At 47.3% G+C, this 19,915-nt stretch overlaps 1 protein-coding gene across 1 annotated transcript; it reads left to right on the top strand.

Annotated features, from left to right (window-relative positions):
* Positions 1-3,048: 3,048 nt before the first annotated feature.
* On the top strand, positions 3,049-10,433 carry LOC105494283 (acyl-CoA thioesterase 6). The gene is made up of 3 exons (XM_011762567.3): positions 3,049-3,552; positions 7,224-7,426; positions 9,779-10,433. The coding sequence occupies exons 1-3, from the start codon at positions 3,096-3,098 to the stop codon at positions 10,382-10,384; spliced, it is 1,266 nt and encodes a 421-aa protein (XP_011760869.2). The 5' UTR covers positions 3,049-3,095; the 3' UTR covers positions 10,385-10,433.
* The last annotated feature ends 9,482 nt before the right edge of the window (positions 10,434-19,915 follow it).

Genomic DNA, 19,915 nt, shown 5'->3' with positions numbered 1-19,915 from the left:
TATTTTTAGTAGAGACGGGGTTTCACCATGTTGGCCAGACTGGTCTCGAACTCCTGACCTCGTGATCCACCCGCCTTAGCGTCCCAAAGTGCTGGAATTACAGGCATGAGCCACCGCACCCGGCTGTGTTGTTTTAAACAACAGAATTCCTCTAGCCTTTTTTTTTTAGACTAACTGGGAGAAGTGTGTGCCACTGCCAACATCTCCTGGCATACCTGGATAAACACCTCAGGCATGGTGGAGACATAGGTAGAGGAGATCTGGAAGCAGGCCTACTGGTTGCAGTCAGAGTGGCTACCTAAAGAATCTTTCTTGGACCTCTTTAACAACTTCTTACCTGGATCACTAGGACTTGGGCGTAGGCCACAGCTCCAAACAAGCCTGATCATCCCGCTTATTATAGTAGTCTCCTGGGCCTAGTGCAATGTATTCTGGCCATGGCTTAATAATGTTGCACTGAGATTGTGTCAGTCAAGGTGTCGCTTTTTTTTTTTTTTTTTTTTTTTTTTTTTAGACAGAGTCTTGCTCTATCGCTCAGGCTGGAGAGCAGTGGCGAGATCTCGGCTCACTGTAATTGCCACCTCCTGGGTTCAAGCATTTCTCCTGCCTCGGCCTCCTGAATAGCTGGGATTACAGGTGCATGCCGGCACATTCAGCTAATGTTTGTATTTTTAGTAGAGACAGGGTTTCACCATGTTGGCCAGGCTGGTCTCAAACTCCTGACCCCCAGTCATCCGCCCCCCACAGCCTCCCAAAGTGCTGGGATTACAGGCATAAGCCACCATGCCCGACCAAGGTGCCATATTAATATGAGCAAACCTCTGCCTCCAGATCCTGGGGGTCTGGAGGGCATATGAAATGTACTAGGTTTGCTAAAGCAGATATCTGGGTTGGGGATGGACTGCAGGGCAGTTCTCTGGTTGGCCTTGGACTGACTCAGTTCTCCCCTTTCTCACTAGTAGTTTTCAAGCATAGAATGTGCTGGGAATGTAACATCCTGAGATAGGGACGGACTGACTAGAATGGCCCTGGCTCTATTTCAGCCCCTCCCTACAAATAGGATGTCTTTCAATGCTTTAGCCCAGCAGTCACATGACCCCAGAGTACAAAACTCAGGGCAGCTGCAGTGCAAATGGGGCACACGCACATGAGACTCCATCACCCAGGCAGCATTCCTGAGTCTTGGGGGACTGCTTTCCAATGATTCTTAGGCTTCTGTCATTCTTTGCTGCCTATCTGTAAGTAATAAATCCGGTTCATGTAAATTGTTGTATTAAATATATGAATGTGTTTTCTCACTGGACTCAGACAAGTTGGTAACCAGCATACAGTGAACTTGCTTCATATAGTCTAATACCTTTTTGCTCAGTGTATACATGTTTACTGAGCTGGCCATCACTATATGCTCTTCTTCCTTCTCCACCCTGCTATGTTCCCAGCTAGGCTGAGCTGTGTGGTTGGGTTTGGCCAAAGAGAGGCATTAGCAAGATAATGAAAAACAAGAGGAGAGTCAAGGGATATTATAGTCTCCTCCTTCCTGCCACAAACCATAGGTTTCTTCTAGAAAAGCTACATCTCCTATCAGACTGCCCCCTTCCCTTGAACCTTCAGATTCAGGGTTCTACACCGAATCTTGTTTCATTGTTTTTGTTTCTGAATCTTGCCCATGCCTTTGTAGATAGTACCTTTATAAAACTCTCCTCAGTTAACACAGGCTGAGAGTGCCACTTGCTTATTGCCAGAACTCTGTATGCACACAACCCAAAAGGGACTCTGCCAGTGATTAGATTTGTGAGATAAGAAACAAAACTTTCACTGGGTACTAACCCTACAGGTGTGTCAGTGTAGTGTTTTTACACATTAGCGCATTTAATGGTCACAATAAGCCTTTTCAGATAAGAAAACTGATATTAAGGCCGGGCGCGGTGGCTCAAGCCTGTAATCCCAGCACTTTGGGAGGCCGAGACGGGCGGATCACGAGGTCAGGAGATCGAGACCATCCTGGCTAACACGGTGAAACCCCGTCTCTACTAAAAAATACAAAAAACTAGCCGGGCGCGGTGGCGGGCGCCTTTAGTCCCAGCTACTCGGGAGGCTGAGGCAGGAGAATGGCGTGAACCCGGGAGGCGGAGCTTGCAGTGAGCTGAGATCCGGCCACTGCACTCCAGCCTGGGCGGCAGAGCGAGACTCTGTCTCAAAAAAAAAAAAAAAAAAAAAAAACCTGATATTTAGAGGGTTATGTTTCTTGCTAAAGATCACCAGGTATTAATACTAAGGATCAGGGTCAGACCGGAACTCGGCTAGGTCTGCCTCCCTAAACATCAGCTTTGCTCCAGGTACCATTAGCTCTGGAAAAAAGGCTTGGTAAGGGACTGAGGGGTAAAGGATGGATTACGAACATGTTTCTCCAAGGGGTCACCTGAGAACAATCACCTGGGATGCTTTTTCAAAATCTAGATTCTTAAACTGTATCTCTCTCAGTCCTTTAGTTCTCAGTGGTTTTTGTGCCTCTATTTCGACACTCACCACATTGGATTGCAGGAATAAGGAATAGCCACTAACTCGCTCTCTTTTTTTTTTCCCCAGACGGAGTTTTGCCCTGGTTGCCCAGGCTGGAGTACAATGGTGTGATCTTGGCTCAGTGCAACCTTTGCCTCCTGGGTTCAAGCAATTCTCCTGCCTCAGCCTCCCAAGTAGCCGGGATTACAGGCATGCGCCACCACACCTGGCTATTCTGTATTTTTAGTAGAGATGGGGTTTCATTGTGTTGGTCAGGCTGGTCTCGAACTCCTAACCTCCAGTGTGATCCACCCACCTGGGCCTCCCAAAATTCTAGGATTACAGGCATGAGCCACCGCGCCCGGCCGGATTGGTCATTAACTCTTATTTCAACAGATACTCCTTCATTTGGGACACTGGTGTATTTGCACAAATTCTAGCGCTCCACGCAGCGGCCTGGAGCCTGTCCCCAAGTCCAACCAATGGGAGTAGTGTTAAGGGTTCCGCCCTCGACTCCTTTCAAGCACTGGGCAAAGCCGCCAGGCCCTCCCACTGACGCCGGGGAGCTGAGTCGTCCCTCTTCTACCCAGGTCAGGATGGCAGCGACGCTGATCCTGGAGCCCGCGGGCCGCTGCTGCTGGGACGAGCCCGTGCTCATCACCGTGCGCGGCCTGGCCCCGGAGCAGCGGGTCACGCTGCGCGCGTCCCTGCACGACGAGAAGGGCGCGCTCTTCCGGGCCCACGCGCGCTACCGCGCCGACGCCCGCGGCGAGCTGGACCTGGAGCGCGCGCCCGCGCTGGGCGGCAGCTTCGCGGGGCTCGAGCCCATGGGGCTGCTCTGGGCGTTGGAGCCCGAGAAAGCCTTGGTGCGGCTGGTGAAGCGCGACGTGCGGACGCCCTTCGCCGTGGAGCTGGAAGTGCTGGACGGCCACGGCCCTGAACCCGGGCGGCTGCTGTGCAGGGCGCAGAACAAGCGCGACTTTCTCCAGCCGGGGGTGCGGCGCGAGCCGGTGCGCGCGGGCCGGGTGCGCGCCGCGCTCTTCCTGCCGCCGGGTGAGTAGTCTGCCCAAAACTTGGTCGAGCTCTGCGACCCCCACCTGCCCTTTTCCTGTCCTGGGAATCACGTGATTGTGGAACATCCCTGAACTTTTTCCTTCGCTCCAGAGTCTGTCATGGATTCTGAGTCTCTGGGCTCCCACTGTTGCCCAGGCTGGAGTGCCGTGGCTGGATCGTAGCTCACACTGCAGCCTCGAACTCCTGGGCTCAAGTCTTCTCGCCTCAGCCTCCTGAGTAGCTGCTCCAGTCTTTCTTTTTTAAGTTTCACGTCCCTCCCTGGAGGCACTGCCACTTTCGCTCTGTGCTGAATAGTGCATTCAACTTATTATATATTTATTGAGAGCCACTATGTGCCAGCCGTGTGGTTTTGTTTGAATACGATATGGGCAAAACCTTAAGCTGATGTGCAAGAATGATTTTTGCCTCAGTTCACATCAAACTTCCAAAGAAGCTAAAATCCACAATAGTGGCAATACCCTTTAATTGTTTAAAAACACACACAAAACTGCCTGACAGTCCTCTCCCTTCTATCATAAACATTGTTGTACTTGGTTCTCAACCTGCAGTGATTTTGCCGCCTTCCCTGGGGGAAATTTGGCAATATCTGGAGACATTTGTGGTTGTCGTTCCTGAAGGGAGAGGTGCTATTGGCATCTAGCAGGCAGAGGCCAGGGATGCTGCTAAACACTCCACAATGCACGGGACAACCGCCAGAACAAAGAATTGTCTTGCTCAAAGTGTCTGTACTACTGAGGTTGAGGAACCCTAGTCTAAGTAAACACAAGATATTTGCTAGGTAAAGGTAACCCAGAAAGAAGGCTCCTGATTAATCCCTTCTAACTAAATTCCTGATTTAAACCTCTACCATATAAAAATGCTGAGCCGGGCACAGTGGCTCAGGCCTGTAATCCCAGCACTTTGGGAGGCTGAGGTGGGCAGATCACTTGAGCCCAGGAGTTCAAGACCAGCCTGGGTAACATGGTGGAATTCTGTCTCTACAAAAAAAAAAAAAAAAAAAAAAAATTGAGGCAGGCATGGTGGTGCACGCCTGTAGTCTCAGCTGCTTGGGAGGCTGAGGTGGGAGGATTGTTTGATATCAGGAAGTAGAGGTTGCAGTGAGCCGAGATCACGCCACTGCATTCCAGCCTGGACACCAGAGTGAAACCCTGCCTCAAACAGCAACAACAACAAAAAATTCTAGAGTTGCAACAGCACACAGAATCCTTAAACTGAATTCTGTGATGATTCTCCAAAAACAAGGAAACTTGCTTTATTTTTACGGCTCTTCAGCAATTCTTAGCCTTAACTCGTGGCTGCCCACTACACTGTGAATTCCTGGGGCTGGAATTGGGTCTTACAGGTTTCTAAATATCCATGTTCCTAGAGGCTTTTGCAAGGTTATAGTAAGAGTTCAATAAATCATAGTGTCTGGGCCAGGCACAGTGGCTTACACCTGTAATCCTAGCACTTTGGGAGGCTGAGGTGGGTGGATCACTTGAGGCCAGGAGTTCAAGACCAGCCTGGCCAACATGGCAAAACCCCACCTCTACTAATAATATAATACAAAAAAAATTAGCCAGGCATAGTGGCTCACACATGTAGTCCCAGCTACTAGGGAGGCTGAGGTGAGAGAATTGCTTGAACCTGAGAGGCCGAGGTTGCAGTGAGCCAAGATCACGCCACTAGACTTCAGCCTAGGCAACAGAGCGAGGCCCTGTCTCAAAAAAAACAAAACAAAACAAAAAAAAGAAAAACAACACATACTAAGAATCAACTAAAACCTTTCATTAAAAACAAACAAGGCGGCCAGGCGTAGTGGCTAATGCCTCTAATCCCAGCACTTTGGGAGGCTGAGGTGGGTAGATCATGAGGTCAGGAGTTCAAGACCAGCCTGGAGAAGATGGTGAAACCTCGTCTCTACTAAAAATACAAAAAATTAGCCGGGCATGGTGGCGGGCGCCTGTAATCCCAGCTACTTGGGAGGCTGAGGCAGGAGAATTACTTGAACTCAGGAGGCAGAGGTTGCAGTGAGCCGAGATCATACCACATCACTCCAGCCTGGGCAACGGAGAGAGACTCTGTCTGATAGAAAACAAAAAACAAACAAAACAAAAAGAAACAAACAAGGCTGGGCGCAGTGGCTCACGCCTGTAATCCCAACACTTCGGGAGGCTGAGGTAGGCGGATCACCTGAGGTCGGGAGTTTGAGACCAGCCTGACCAACATGGTGAAACCCCATCTCTATTAAAAATACAAAATTTGCCTGGTGTGGTGGCACATACCTGTAATCCCAACTACTTGGGAGGCTGAGGCAGGAGAATCGCTTGAACCTGGGGGGAGACAGAGGTTGCAGTGAGGTGAGATCGCACCATTGCACTGCAGCCTGGGCAGCAAGAGTGAAACCCTGTCTCAAGAAAAACAAAAACAAAAAAACAAACAAGCAAAAAAAAAACAGGCTGAGTGCAGTGGCTCACACTTAAAATCTCAGAACTTGAAGAGGCCAAGGTGGGAGCATTGCGATGGGAGGATTGCTTGAGGCCAGGAGTTCGAGACTAGCCCAGGCAGCATAGTGAGACCCTGTTTCTACAAAAAATTAAAAATGGGGCCTAGCTATTTGGGAGGGTAGCTACTTGAGGCTGGAGGGTCACTCGAGCCCAGGGATTCAAGGTTACAGTGATCTACAGGCTACAGTGCAGTAGTGTGATCATAGCTCACCACAAACTAGAACTCTTAGGCTCAGATGATCCTCCCGCCTCTGCCTCCTGAGTAGCTAAGACTATAGGCATGTGCCATCATGTCCAACTAGTTTTTTAAAATTTTTTGTAGAGACAGGGGTCTTGTTATGTTGCCCAGGCTGGTCTTGAATTCCCAGCCTCAAGTGATCCTCTTATCTTGACCTCCCAGAGCACTGAGATTATAGGCATGAACCACCACGCCTGGCCTCATTATGTTATTTCTAACTTGGTTTATCTTTGTTTGTGAAAATAATTTCTATTATTATCATTATTATTATTATTATTATTGAGACAGAGTCTTGCTCTGTCGCCCAGGCTGGAGTGCAGTGGTGTGATAATAATTTATATCATTAAAAATTTTTAGGCCAGTTGCGGTGGCTCATGCCTGTAATCCCAGCACTTTGGGAGGCCAAGGTGGGCAGATCACCTGAGGTCAGGAGTTCAAGACCAACCTGGCCAACATGGCAAAACCCATCTCTACTGAAAATACAAAAAAATTAGCTGGGTGTCTGGTGCATGCCTGTAATTCCAGCTACTTGGGAGGCTGAGGCAGGAGAATTGCTTGAACCCAGGAGGCAGAGGTTGCAGTGAGCCAAGACTGCACCACTGCACTTCAGCCTGGGCGACAGAGTGAGACTGTCAAAAAAAAAATTAATTTCAATACCTTTTGGTGTACAAGTGGTTTGGGGTTACATGGACGAACTGTACAGTGATGAACACTGAGATTTTAGTGCACCTGTCACCTGAGTAGTGTACATTGTACCAAATATGCAGTTTTTTATCCCTCTATATTATTATTATTGTTTGAGAAAATAAGACATTTTGTTCTTTTTCTGCCAATCTGTCTACCCCCAATCTCCTTGGCTTCAAAAACTTGTTTGCTTGCTGTCTTTTGAGACTCTAAAGCTCCTTGTGATTTGTGATGTTCTCCAGGCAAGGGGCCCTTTCCTGGGGTCATTGATCTGTTTGGGAGTGGCGGTGGCCTTTGTGAATACAGGGCCAGCCTCCTGGCCGGACACGGTTTTGCTGTGCTTGCCCTGGCTTATTTCCGATTTGAAGACCTCCCTGCAGATCTGAATGATGTACATCTGGAGTACTTTGAAGAAGCCGTGGACTTGATGCTGCAGCATCCAGAGGTGCGTTCTGGTGGCCACCTGAGTGTAGAAGAGAGGGGGCAGAGCTGACGCAGGGCGGAATCCCAACACTGGGAACTAGAAACATGCCAGGAGACACCAAGTCTCCTTCAAAAATTACTAGGATGGAAGCTGGGCATGGTGATGTGCACCTGTAGTCCCAGCTACCTGGGAGGCTGAGGCTGAGGGATTGCTTGACTCCAGGAGTTCAAGACCAGCCTGGGCAACATTTAGTGAGACCCCTGTCTCAAAAGAAGTTTTTATACTAGGATTATTATTTCCATTTTCTCCCATCTCTCTCTAATCCCTTAAGACTTGACTATTTAGTTGTCTTTGTAATTGTGTACCAAAATTCAAAGAGCACAGGACTAAAAAGAGTTCTGGCTCTGTGTCTACCACAGAGTGGCCTTATGATTCTGAATAAAGCAGTTACTCTCTCTGGAGTTCAATTTTCCTCCTTAATAAGATTAACATAAATGTATATAGAGAAAATGACCATAAAGAGATATTTTTTGAGACAACTGGAGACATTTGAATAAGAATGGTATATTTGATTATATGAAATAATCGTTATTAATTTTGTTGGGTATGATAATGGTATTATGGTTTTGTACAGAAAGTCCTTATCTGATAACAGAAATAATCAATTAATTAAAACATTTTGGGCCGGGTGCGGTGGCTCACGCCTGTAATCCCAGCACTTTGGGAGGCAGAGGCGAGCAGATCACTTGAGGTCAGGAGATCGAGACCAGCCTGGCCAACATGATGAAACCCCATCTCTACTAAAAATACAAAAATTAGCCTGGCATGGTGGTGGGCACCTGTAGTCCCAGCTACTCGGGAGGCTGAGGCAGGAGAATCGCTTGAACCCAGGAAGCGGAGCTTGCAGCGAGCCGAGATCGCGCCACTGCACTCCAGCCTGGGCGACAGAGCAAGACTCTGTCTCAAAAAAAAAAAAAACATTTTGGCCAGGTGTGGTGGCTCACGTCTGTAATCCCAGCACTTTGGGAGGCTAAGGCAGGCAGATCACTGAGGTCAGGAGTTTGAGACCAACCTGGCCAACATGGTGAAACCCCATCTCTACTAAAAATACAAAAATTAGTTGGGCATGGTGGTGCACACCTGTAATCCCAGCTACTCGGGAGGCTGAGGCAGGATAATTGCTTGAACCCAGGAGGCAGAGGTTGCAGTGAGTCGAGATTACACCATTGTACTCCAGACTGGGCAACAAGAGTTAAACCCCATCTCAAAAAAAAAAACAAAACAAAAACCACAGCAACAAAAAATTTTGGTATAACTAAAAATTGAATGATATATACTCTTTGTTATCATCCAAGTTTAAAGAGACCCAGACATTCTAATGTTAAGATATAAGATGTTCTTCAGGGTTCTTTCCCCTATAACCCCCAATGCTCTTGGGATCTGGCACCCCAGAATTCTCTGCCAAACAGCTCTGATCCTGCTTCCAGGCCCTAAGCCTCTTTTCTGGGTTCATCAGTGTGTATACATCTAGGCCTTAAACATGCAGGTTGGGGTGTCCACACACATGTGTGAAAGGCCCCTTAAGGTCCATGAAGGAGCCAGTGATGGAAGAGAAGGAGTGTGGTGCAGGGCCCAGGGGCAGGCCTCTCCTGTATGTCACATTCCAGTACAGAACTCCAGTGGATTCCAAGATTTTAAATTTGAGCCTGACCTTATGAATTGTTATGGTGGTATATTTATCAAGGCAGAAGAAAATAATATACTGTATTTAACAGTTTGTTCATTTGATTTATAATTTTGAAATATTTAGGTATCGGGTGTCTGGGCCTCTGTGTATACTCCTGACCCAGTCCTCATAAATATTAGGGGATGATCCATTACTAGGAAATCAGTTGATTTGCTTATTAGAAGACATATTTGAACTTTGCAGATTGTTGGATAAGGAAGGAAAGCAAATGATAGTTAAGAAAGCTACTATCAGGGCATGGTGGCTCATGCCTATAATCCCAGCACTTTGGGAGGCCCAGGCGGGTGGATCACTTGAGGTCAGAAGTTTGAGACCAGCCTGATCAACATGGTGAAACCCTGTCTCTACTAAAAATACAAAAATTAGCCAGGCGTGATGGCGGGCACCTGTAATCCTAGCTACTCGGGAGGCTAAGGCAGGAGAATCGCTTGAACCCGGGAGGCGGAAGTTGCAGTGAGCCAAGATTGCACCACTGCACTCCAGCCTGGGGGACAGAGCGAGACTCCATCTCAAAAAAGAAAAAAAAAAAAAAAAAAGAAAGAAAGCTACTTGGAGAATGTAAAATCACTGTCTGTGTCCTCCATTTGTGAACTCTAAGCTTGTTTCCTTCTCTTTTTCCTCAACAGGTGAAAGGTCCTAGTATTGGGCTTCTTGGATTTTCCAAAGGAGGTGACCTGTGTCTCTCAATGGCTTCTTTCTTGAAGGGCATCACAGCCACTGTTCTTATCAATGCCTGTGTAGCCAACACAATAACTCCTCTACATTACAAGGATATGATTATTCCTAAACTTGTCGATGATCTAGGAAAAGTAAAAATCACTAAGTCAGGATTTCTCACTTTTATGGACACTTGGAGCAATCCCCTGGAGGAACGCAATCACCAAAGTCTTATTCCATTGGAAAAGGCCCAGGGGCCCTTCCTGTTTATTGTTGGCATGGATGATCAAAACTGGAAGAGTGAATTCTACGCTCAGATAGCCTCTGAAAGGCTACAAGCTCACGGGAAAGAAAGACCCCAGATAATCTGTTACCCAGAAACAGGTCACTGTATTGACCCACCTTATTTTCCTCCTTCTAGAGCCTCTGTGCATGCCGTTTTGGGTGAGGCAGTATTCTATGGAGGTGAGCCAAAGGCTCACTCAAAGGCACAGGTAGATGCCTGGCAGCAAATTCAAACTTTCTTCCATAAACATCTCAATGGTAAAAAATGTGTCAAGCACAGCAAAATATAACATTGTAGCCACAGACCAGATACCATTAATAAAAATCCTGTTCATACAACTAGTGTTGGGCGGGCTTCCTTCCTTCCTTCCTTCCTTCCTTCCTTCCTTCCTTCCTTCCTTCCTTCCTTCAAGTCTCACTGTGTCACATAGGCTGGAGTACAGTGGCGTCATCTCGGCTCACTGTAACCTCCACCTCCCAGGTCCAAGCTATTCTCTGACCTCAGCCTCCCGAGTAGCTGGGATTACAGGCGCATGCCACGGCACCCAGCTAATTTTTGTATTTTTAGTAGAGACAAGGTTTCGCCATGTTGGCCAGGCTGGTTTTGAACTCCTGGCTTCAGGTGATCTGCCCACCTCAGCCTCCCAAAGTGCTGGGGTTACAGGTGTAAGCCACCACACCCAGCCTGTGTTGGGTTTCCCAGAGCCCGTAGCAACCTTTTTTGTGACGAAGCAACCATCTCAGCTTCTTTGTCTGGTTCTCCCTGATTCTCAACCTTTGCAACCTGCCTTCCTTCACCGCTGGGTCCACATAGGCTTAACCTTGATCTTATTTGTAGGACCGGTCTTCACCTTAAGCAAGAGAAATGTAAGAAGTGCTTTCCCAATTCCCAGTTGCTGGCCCAGCTTTGGCCTCGTGTCCCCTTTCTGAGGACTGACCTTTGGTATTGCTCTGGAGTCTCATATCCCCTTTGGCCCTAACTGACCATGTCTGAGTCTTGGGAACCTGCCCACACGAGTGCCTTAAGGAATGGACTCTGCCTCATTCTCTCTCTCTCTCTTTTTTTTTTTTTTTAAGATGGAGTCTCGCTTTTGTTGCCCAGGCTGGAGTGCAATGGTATGAGCTTGGCTCACTGCAACCTCTGCCTCCCAGGTTCAAGCGATTCTCCTGCCTCAGCCTCCCAAGTAGTTGGGACTACAGGCTCACGCCACCATGCCCAGCTAATTTTTGTATTTTCAGTAGAGATGGGATTTCACCATGTTGGCCAGGCTAGTCTCGAACTCCTGATGTCAGGTGATCCACCTACCTCAGCCTCCCAAAGTGCTGGGATTACGGGTCTGAACCACAACGCCCGGCTCTACCTCATTCTTGCCCATACACATGGCTGAATGTTTACTCAAGACTTCTCCCTGGGCTAGGCGTGGTGGCTCATGCCTGTAGTCCCAGCACTTTGGGAGGCCAAGGCATGTGGATCACCTGAGGTCAGGATTTCAAGACCAGCCTGGCCAACATGATGAAATGATGAAACCTAGTGTCTACTGAAAATACAAAAAATTAGCCGGGCAAGGTGGCGGGCGTCTGTAATCCCAGCTACTTGGGAGGCTGAGGCAGGAGAATTGCTTGAACTCAGGAGGTGGAGGTTGCCGTGAGCCGAGATCACGCCACTGCACTCCAGCCTGGGCAACAAGAGCAAAACTCTGTCTCAAAAAACAAAAAACCCTTGTCTCTGAACCCCAATCTGAACACCAGGAGCATTATACCTGTGGATATACTTCCTTTATGTTTGCCAGGGGATTCCCAGTCACTATATGGTCATTGCTTGCCTGGAGGAATGCCTTGCTGCCAAGATTTTCAGGACAATACTTTGCAGGCAATGGCCTTCATCTTTGATGTCATGTTATACCTACCAAATCGGACTTCATCCCACAACCATCTAGTCCAATTACCCTCCTCCTGAGAAGGACTGGGACCTGTCTGCCTCAACCCACTGCAATATACTGGGAACTATCTAGAGTCATAACAGACCAGAGCAGAGAGTCTTCTTTGAGCATAAGAAAGTTTTCCTGTGATTTCACGGCACATCCCATGATTTTCTGAGTACGTACAAAATCCTTCACCAATTTGAGTCTATCCAAGCAAATGCCCATTAGATCTTAACGATGAAAAGAAAAGTTCCTTAGAGGTAACTTAATTTTGATCAGTTGTTAAACTCTGTGTTGAGTATAGTCATTCACCATGTAGTATAATTTTCCTTTCCTTTTCCTTCCCTTTTCTTTTCTTTTCTTTTCTTTCTTCAGTCTCACTCTCACTCTGTCATCCACGCTGGAGTATAGTGGCATGATCACGGCTCACTGCAGCCTCAACCTCCTGGGCTCAAATGATCCTCTCACCTCAACTTCCCGAGTGGCTGGGACTACAGGCAAGCACCACCACACCTTTTTTTATTTTTTGTAGAGATGAGGTCTCCTTATGTTGCCCAGGCTGGTCTCCAACTCCTGGGCTCAAGCGAACTGCCCCCCTAGGCCTCCCAAAGTGCTGGGATTACAGGCATGAGCCACTGCCCCTGGACTGTGTAGTCTTAATTTTCTATGATGTGAATTCTGGGAGCCTGTGCTTTAACTCACTCCCAGGTGGATCTGCTACTGTAGAGATGCTCTTGGGGTGTGAGATCACAGGAGGAAGATAGGAGGAAAGTGGCAGGGAGGATAAGAAAGCAAAGGCCAAAAAGGTAGTCCCAGAAGTCATGCAGGAGGATGATGACTCTACATCTATATGTATTAAAGCACTAGGGCAGGACAGCCCTAGACCTCAATTTCTTCCTTACAGATAAAGCAACCTAGAAATGGCATACACTGACTAAAGATATTTGCTTGCTTTTCCCTGAGAGGTGACTGTATGTGGCCACCTGTCTCCAAGATTTTTTTTTTTTTTGAGATGGAGTTTCGCTGTTGTTGCCCAGCCTGGAGTGCAGTGGTGCAATCTCAGCTCACCGCAACTTCTGCCTCCCGGGTTCAAGTGATTCTCCTGCCTCAGCCTCCCTAGTAGCTGGGATTACAGGAATGCGCCACCACGCCCGGCTAATTTTGTATTTTTAGTAGAGACAGGGTTTCTCCATGTTGGTCAGGCTGGTCTCGAACTCCTGACCTCAGGTGATCTGCCCGCCTTGGCCTCCCAAAGTGCTGGGATTACAGCCATGAGCCACCGCGCCTGGTTTGAGATTTTTATTTCAAAAGAATCTCAGGTTGTTATCAAGCCATTCAAAATGGAGTAAAGCAATATGAAGTAGAAGGGAGAAAGAGAAAGGTTATCCATAAAGTTAAGCTGGAAATGAGGCTTAACAATAACAGTGCTTATTATGGAATCCTACGCCCTTGCCTGGATTGACAACTCATTCAGTCATGTATTTTATAGTGGTTTTTTTGTTTGTTTGTTTGTTTTTTGCTTTTTTTGAGACAGAGTTTCACTCTTGTTGCCCAGGCTGGAGTGCAGTGGTGCAACTTCGGCTCACTGCAACCTCTGCCTCCCAGGTTCAAGCGATTCTCCTGCCTCAGCCTCCCTGTAGCTGGGATTACAGGCATGCATCACCATGCCTGGCTAATTTTGTATTTTTTCAGTAGATACTGAGTTTCACCATGTTGGTCAGGCTGATCTCGAACTCCTGACCTCAGGTGATCCGCTCGCCTCAGCCTCCCAAAGTGCTGGGATTACAGGCATGAGCCACCATGCCCAGCCTTATAGTGGTTTATGCAAAGAAGGAAACCTAATTAGTTATGCAAAATTTACAACTTTCATAAAATAAAAGCCAAACTTAGAAATCAGTTTCTTCCAAAGATAGTCGTACTAAGAAACATTAAGTGATATAAAGGGTGGTGCTATAGTTTAGATGTTGTCCTCTCCAAATCCTATGTTGGAATTTGATCCACAGGTGGGCATGGTGGCTCATGCCTGTAATCCCAACACTTTGAGAGGCCCAGGTAGGAGGATTGCTCAAGGCCAGGAGTTTGAGACCAGCTTGAGCAAAGTAGCAAGACCCTGTTTCTACTAAAAATGTTTTTAAAATTAACCAGGCATGGTAGCAAACACTTGTAGTCCCAGCTACTTGGGAGGCTGAGGCAGGAGGATTGGTTGAGCCCAGGAATTCTAGCTATGATGATGCCACTGCATTCCAGCCTAGGTGACAGAGCAAGATCCTATCTCTAAACAATAAAGAGAAATTTGAATCCCAGTGTTGGAGGTGGGGCCTAATGGGTGGTGTTTGGGTCATGAGGGCCAACCCCGCAGGAATGTCTTGGTGCAGTCCTCTCTGTGAGTTCCCACAAGAGTTCCCCTGAGAGCTGATTGTGAAAAAGAGCCTGGCACTTCCTTCCCCTCTTTCCTGCTTCTCTCTCGCCATGTGATCTGCACACACTAGGGCTCTGTCCCTTCTGTGGTGAGTGGAAGCAGTCTCAGGCCCTTACCAGAAGCAGATGCGGGCACTGTGCTTCTTGTACAGCCTGCAGAACCGTGAGCCAAATAAACCTCTTTGTGACCAGGGCCAGTGGCTCGTGCCTGTAATCCCAACATTTTGGGAGGTTGAGGCGGGACGATTGCTTGGGACCAGGAGTTTAAGACCAGCCTAGACAACATAGTGAAACCCCATTTCTACAATTTTTTTTTTTTGATACTGCATCTTGCTCTGTTGCCCAGGCTGGAGTGCAGTGGCGCAATCTTGGCTCACTGCAACCTCTGTCTCCCAGATTCAAGCGATTCTCCTGCCTCAGCCTCCCGAGGAGCTGGGACTACAGGCGCCCGTCACCACGCCTGGCTAATTTTTGTATTTTTAGTAGAGATGGGGGTTTCACCATGTTGCCCAGGCTGGTCTCAAACTCCTGACTTCAGGTGATCCACCTGCCTCGGCCTCCCAAATTGCTGGGATTACAGGCGTGAGCCACCGCGCCCGGCCAACCCCCAAATTTTTTTTAACAAAAATTAGCCAGGTGCAGTGGTACCCACTTGTAGTCCCATGTACTCAGGATGCTGAGATGGGAGAACAACTTTAGTGTAGGAGGACAAGGCTACAGTGAACCATGATCACACCACTGCACTCCATCCAGCCTGGGTGACAAGAGCAAGACTGCTCCCCGCCACCCCAACAAAAAACCTCTTTTTAAACTAACTCTTCTTTATAGCAACACAAATGCACTAAGACAGGTAATGTCTTCGAGGATGCTTCTACAGTAGACGTAAATCCCAGCCGAATCCAGGCTCACACAGTTTATAAAGGAGTGCAGCCTGGGGTTTCTGTCTATATGCCTCATCTATGAAATGGGCATAATAATAGTAGCTACTTCATGGGGCTGTTGTGATTAAATTAGACAATCCATGTAAGGTACTTAACATACTTTACTTTTCAAATACAGGTAGACTTTGTTTTATTGGGCTTTGCTTTATTACATTTTCCACAAGTTAAAGGTCTGTGACAACCCTGTGTCAAGAAAGTCTATCAGCACCGTTTTCAACAACTTGTGCTCACTTTGTGTCTCTGTGTCATATTTGGTAATTCTCACAATACTTCGGTCTTTTCATTATTGTTTACTTATTTATTGATATTTGAGATGGAGTCTTGGTCTGTTGCCAGGCTGGAGTGCAGTGGTGTGATCTCGGCTCACTGCAACCTCCGTCTCCTGGATGCAACGATTCTCCTACCTTAGCATCCCAAGTAGCTGGGACTTACAGGCGCCCGCCACCACACCCAGCTAATTTTTGTATTTTTAGTAGAGGTGGGGTTTCAACATGTTGGCCAGGATGGTCTCAATCTCTTGACCTTGTGATCTGCCCGCCTTGGCCTCTCAAAGTGCTGGGATTACAGGTGTGAGCCACTGCACCAGGCCTATTTTATTTATTTTATTTTTTAGATGGACTCTTGTCACCCAGGCAGGAGTGCAGTGGCACGATCTCGGCTCACTGCAACCTCCGTCTCCTGGGTTCAAGGCTGAGGCTGCCTCAGCTTCCTGAGTAGCTGGGATTGCAGGTTCATGCCACCATGCTCAGCTAATTTTTGTATTTTTAGTAGAGACAGAGTTTCACCATGTTGGCCAGTCTGGTCTCGAACTCCTGACCTCAGGTGATCTGCCAGCCTTGGCCTCCCAAAGTGCTGGGATTACAGGCATGAGCGACCATGTCCAGCCTTTTTCATTATTATTATATCTGTTACGGTGATCTTTGATGTTACTCCTGTAATTGTTTTGGGGCTCCAAAAACTGCACCCACATAAGATGGTGAACTTAATAAATGTTGTGTGTGTTCTGACTGTTCCACCAACTGGACTTTCCCATCTGTTTCCCTCTCCTCAGGCTTCCCTATTCCCTGAGACAAAACAATATTGGAATTAGGCCAATTAATAACCCTACAATGGCCTCTAAGTGTTCAACTGAAAGGAAGAGTCTCAGGTCTCTCACCTTAAATCAAAAGCTAGAAATGATGAAGCGTATGGAAAGCCAAGATAGGCTGAAAGCCAGGCCTCTTCCCCTAAGCAGTTAGCCAAGTTGTGAGTGCAAAGGAAAAGTTCTTGAAGGCAATTGAAAGTCCTACTTAAGTGAACACAGTAAAACATCCTTATGGCTGATTTGGAGACAGTTTTAGTGGTCTGGATAGAAGATCAAAGTAGCCACAACATTCCCCTCAGCTAAACAGCAGGGGTGTCCAATCTTTTGTCTTTCCTGGGCCACATTGGAAGAAGAATTGTCTCAGGTCACACATAATATACAACAACGCTAATAATAGCTGATGAGCTTTAAAAAACATCGCACAAAAATCTCATAATGTTTTAAGAAAGTTTACAAATTTGTGTTGGGCCACATTCAAAGCCATCCTGGGCTGCATGCAGCCCACAGGCTGTAGGTTGGGCAAGCTTAAGCTAAAGCCCAATCCAGAGCAAGGCCTTAACTCTCTCTTCAATTCTATGAAGGCTGGGAGAAGTTAGGAAGCTGCAGAAGAAAAGTTTGAAGCTAGCATATGTTGGCTTATGAAATTTAAGGAAAGAAGCCATCTCCATAACATTAAAGTGCAAGTTGGCCAGGTGTGATGGTGCATGCCTGCAGTCACAGCGGCTCTGGAGGCTGAGGAAGAAGGATCACTTGAGCCCAGAGGTTCAAAACCAGCCTGGGCAACGTAGTAAGACCCTGTCTTTAAAAAAAAGTTCAAGGTGAAGCAGCAAACGCTGATGTAGAAGCTGCAGCAAGTTATCCAGAAGATCTAGCTGAGATAACTGGTGAAGGTGGCTACACTAAACCACTAAACAACAAATAGCCTTTTTTTTTTTTTTGAGATGGAGTTTTGCTATTGTTGCGCAGGCTGGAGTGCAATGGTGCGATCTTGGTTCACAGCAACCTCTGCCTCCCAGATTCAAGTGATTCTCCTGCCTCAGCCTCCTGAGTAGCTGGGATTACAGACATGCGCCACCACACCTCGTTAATTTTTATATTTTTAGTAGAGACAGGGTTTAGCCATGTTGGTCAGGCTAGTCTTGAACTCCTGACCTCAGGTGATCCACCCGCCTCGGCCTCCCAAAGTGCTGGGATTACAAGTGTGAACCACCGCGCCTGGCCAAAACAGACTTTCATAGTTAGTGAGAAGTCTATCCCTGGTGCAATTCTCTCACTCAACACAACAATCAACACAGAATACTTCTGTGACCAAATGTAGGAGGTGTCTCCCCACACACCACGCAAGCAAACAGTTCTGCAGTAGACACCAGCTGGGTGTCCTCCAATTCAATTCTGACACAGTCTACCTGGAAATAACATCAGATCCCATAGGTTGAGGGGTAGGTCCCACAAGACCAGTCTCTTCCCACCAGTCTTAAGTCTAGGTTTTTGGAACTTCTGACCAACTGGCTTCACACTGGGGTTCCAATGACCCCCTCGTTGGGTTCGATTTGCTGGAGTGACTCACAGAACTTGGGAAACACTTCCACTTACTGGTTTACGATAAAGGATATTACAAGTGATACCTATAAAGAGATGTATGGGGAGAAGGGACACAGAGCTTCCATGTCTCCTCCCTGGGCATGTCACTCTCCAGGAACCTCCATGTGTTCAGCTATCCAGACGATCTCTGAACCCATTTCTGGATTTTTATGGAAGCCTCATCATCTAGGCATGATTGATTATATCATTGGCCATTGGTGATCAGCTTAACTGTAACACTTTCCCTCCTCTCCAAGGTTTGGGAGGATTACAATGGGGCTGAAAGTCCCAACAATTTTTTGTTTTTTTTTTTGAGACGGAATCTTACTCTCCATTGCCTAGGCTGGAGGGCAGTGTTGTGATCTCAGCTCACTGCAACCTCCGTCTCCTGGGTTCAAGCGATTCTCCTGCCTCAGCCTCCCGAGTAGCTGGGATTACAGGTGGGTGCCACCAAGCCTGGTTAATTTCTGTATTTTTAGTAGAGACGGAGTCTCGCTATGTTAGCCAGGCTAGTCTCGAACTCCTGACCTCAAGTGATCTGCCCACCTTGGCCTCCCAAAGTGCTGGGATTATAGGCGTGAGCCACTGTGTCTGACCTTCAACTCTTTAATCCTGCCTTGGTGTTTCTGGTGACCAGCCCTCATCCTGAAGCTACCTAGGGGCTACCAGCCATCAATCAACTCATTAACACAGGAAAGATAATACGTTGGAGATTCTAAAGCTTTTAGGAGTCGTATGTCACAAAACAAGATTACGACCAAATATATATTTCGCAATATCACATAGTCTTTTTTAAAATTTAAACAAAATTGATAGAGATGGGATCTTGCTAGGTTGGCCAGGTTGGTCTTGAACTCAGCCTCAAGCAATCCTCCTACCTCAGCCTCCCAAAATACTAGGATTACAGGCATGAGCCAGTGTGCCCAGCCCGTAGTCTTATTTTTAAAAATAGCCACAGCCACTGGGTGTGGTGGCTCACACCTGTAATCCCAGCACTTTGGGAGGCCAAGGCAGGCGGATCACCTGAGGTCAGGAGTTCGAGACCAGCCTGACCAACATGGAGAAACCCTGTCTCTACTAAAAATACAAAATTAGCCAGGCATGGTGGCACATGCCTGTAATCCCACCTACTTGGGAGGCTGGGGCAGGAGAATCACTTGAACCCAGGAGGTGGAGGTTCAGTGAGCTGAGATCGGGCCATGGCACTCCCATATGGGCAACAAGAGTGAAACTCTATCTCAAAAAAAAAAAAAATTCTACAGTGGTGGCTCATGCCTGTAATCCCAGCACTTTGGGAAGCCGAGGCTGGTGGATCACCTGAGGTCAGGAGTTTGAGACCAGCCTGGCCAACATGGTGAAACCCCGTCTCTACTAAAAATACAAAAATGTTACCCGGGCATGGTGGTGGGCGCCTGTAATCCCAGCTACTTGGGAGGCTGAGGCAGGAGAATTCCTTGTACCCGGGAAGCGGAGAGTGCAGTGAGCCGAGATCACGCCACTGCACTCCAGCCTGAGCAACAAGAGCGAGACTGTTTCCAAAAAAAAAAGAAAAAAAAATTGCCACAGCCACACCAGCCTTCTGCAACCACCACACCACCCTAGTGAGTCTGTGGCCTTCAACATGGAGGCAAAACTATCAGCAAAAAGATTACGACCCACTGAAGTCTCAGAGAATCATCAGCATTATTTAGCAGAGGTGTGTTTTTTCATTAAGGTACGTACTTTTTTTAGACATAATGCTATTGCAACTTAATAGACTACAGTATATTATAAACCTTTATATGCACTAGGAAACCAAAAATTCATGTGACTCACTTTATTGCGATATGTGCTTTATTGTAGTGGTCTGGAAGCAAATCTGCAATATCTCCCAGG

The sequence above is a fragment of the Macaca nemestrina genome, chromosome 7 (genome assembly GCF_043159975.1).
Source record: "Macaca nemestrina isolate mMacNem1 chromosome 7, mMacNem.hap1, whole genome shotgun sequence".
NCBI lineage: Eukaryota > Metazoa > Chordata > Mammalia > Primates > Cercopithecidae > Macaca > Macaca nemestrina.
This window is presented reverse-complemented; position numbering and strand designations above follow the sequence as displayed.

Coding starts and splice junctions, on each gene's coding strand:
- LOC105494283 (XM_011762567.3), top strand. CDS start 3,096: ATGGCAGCGACGCTGATCCTGGAGCCCGCGGGCCGCTGCTGCTGGGAC. Junction 3,553..7,223: donor CGCGCTCTTCCTGCCGCCGG/GTGAGTAGTCTG, acceptor GATGTTCTCCAG/GCAAGGGGCCCTTTCCTGGG. Junction 7,427..9,778: donor TGATGCTGCAGCATCCAGAG/GTGCGTTCTGGT, acceptor TTTCCTCAACAG/GTGAAAGGTCCTAGTATTGG.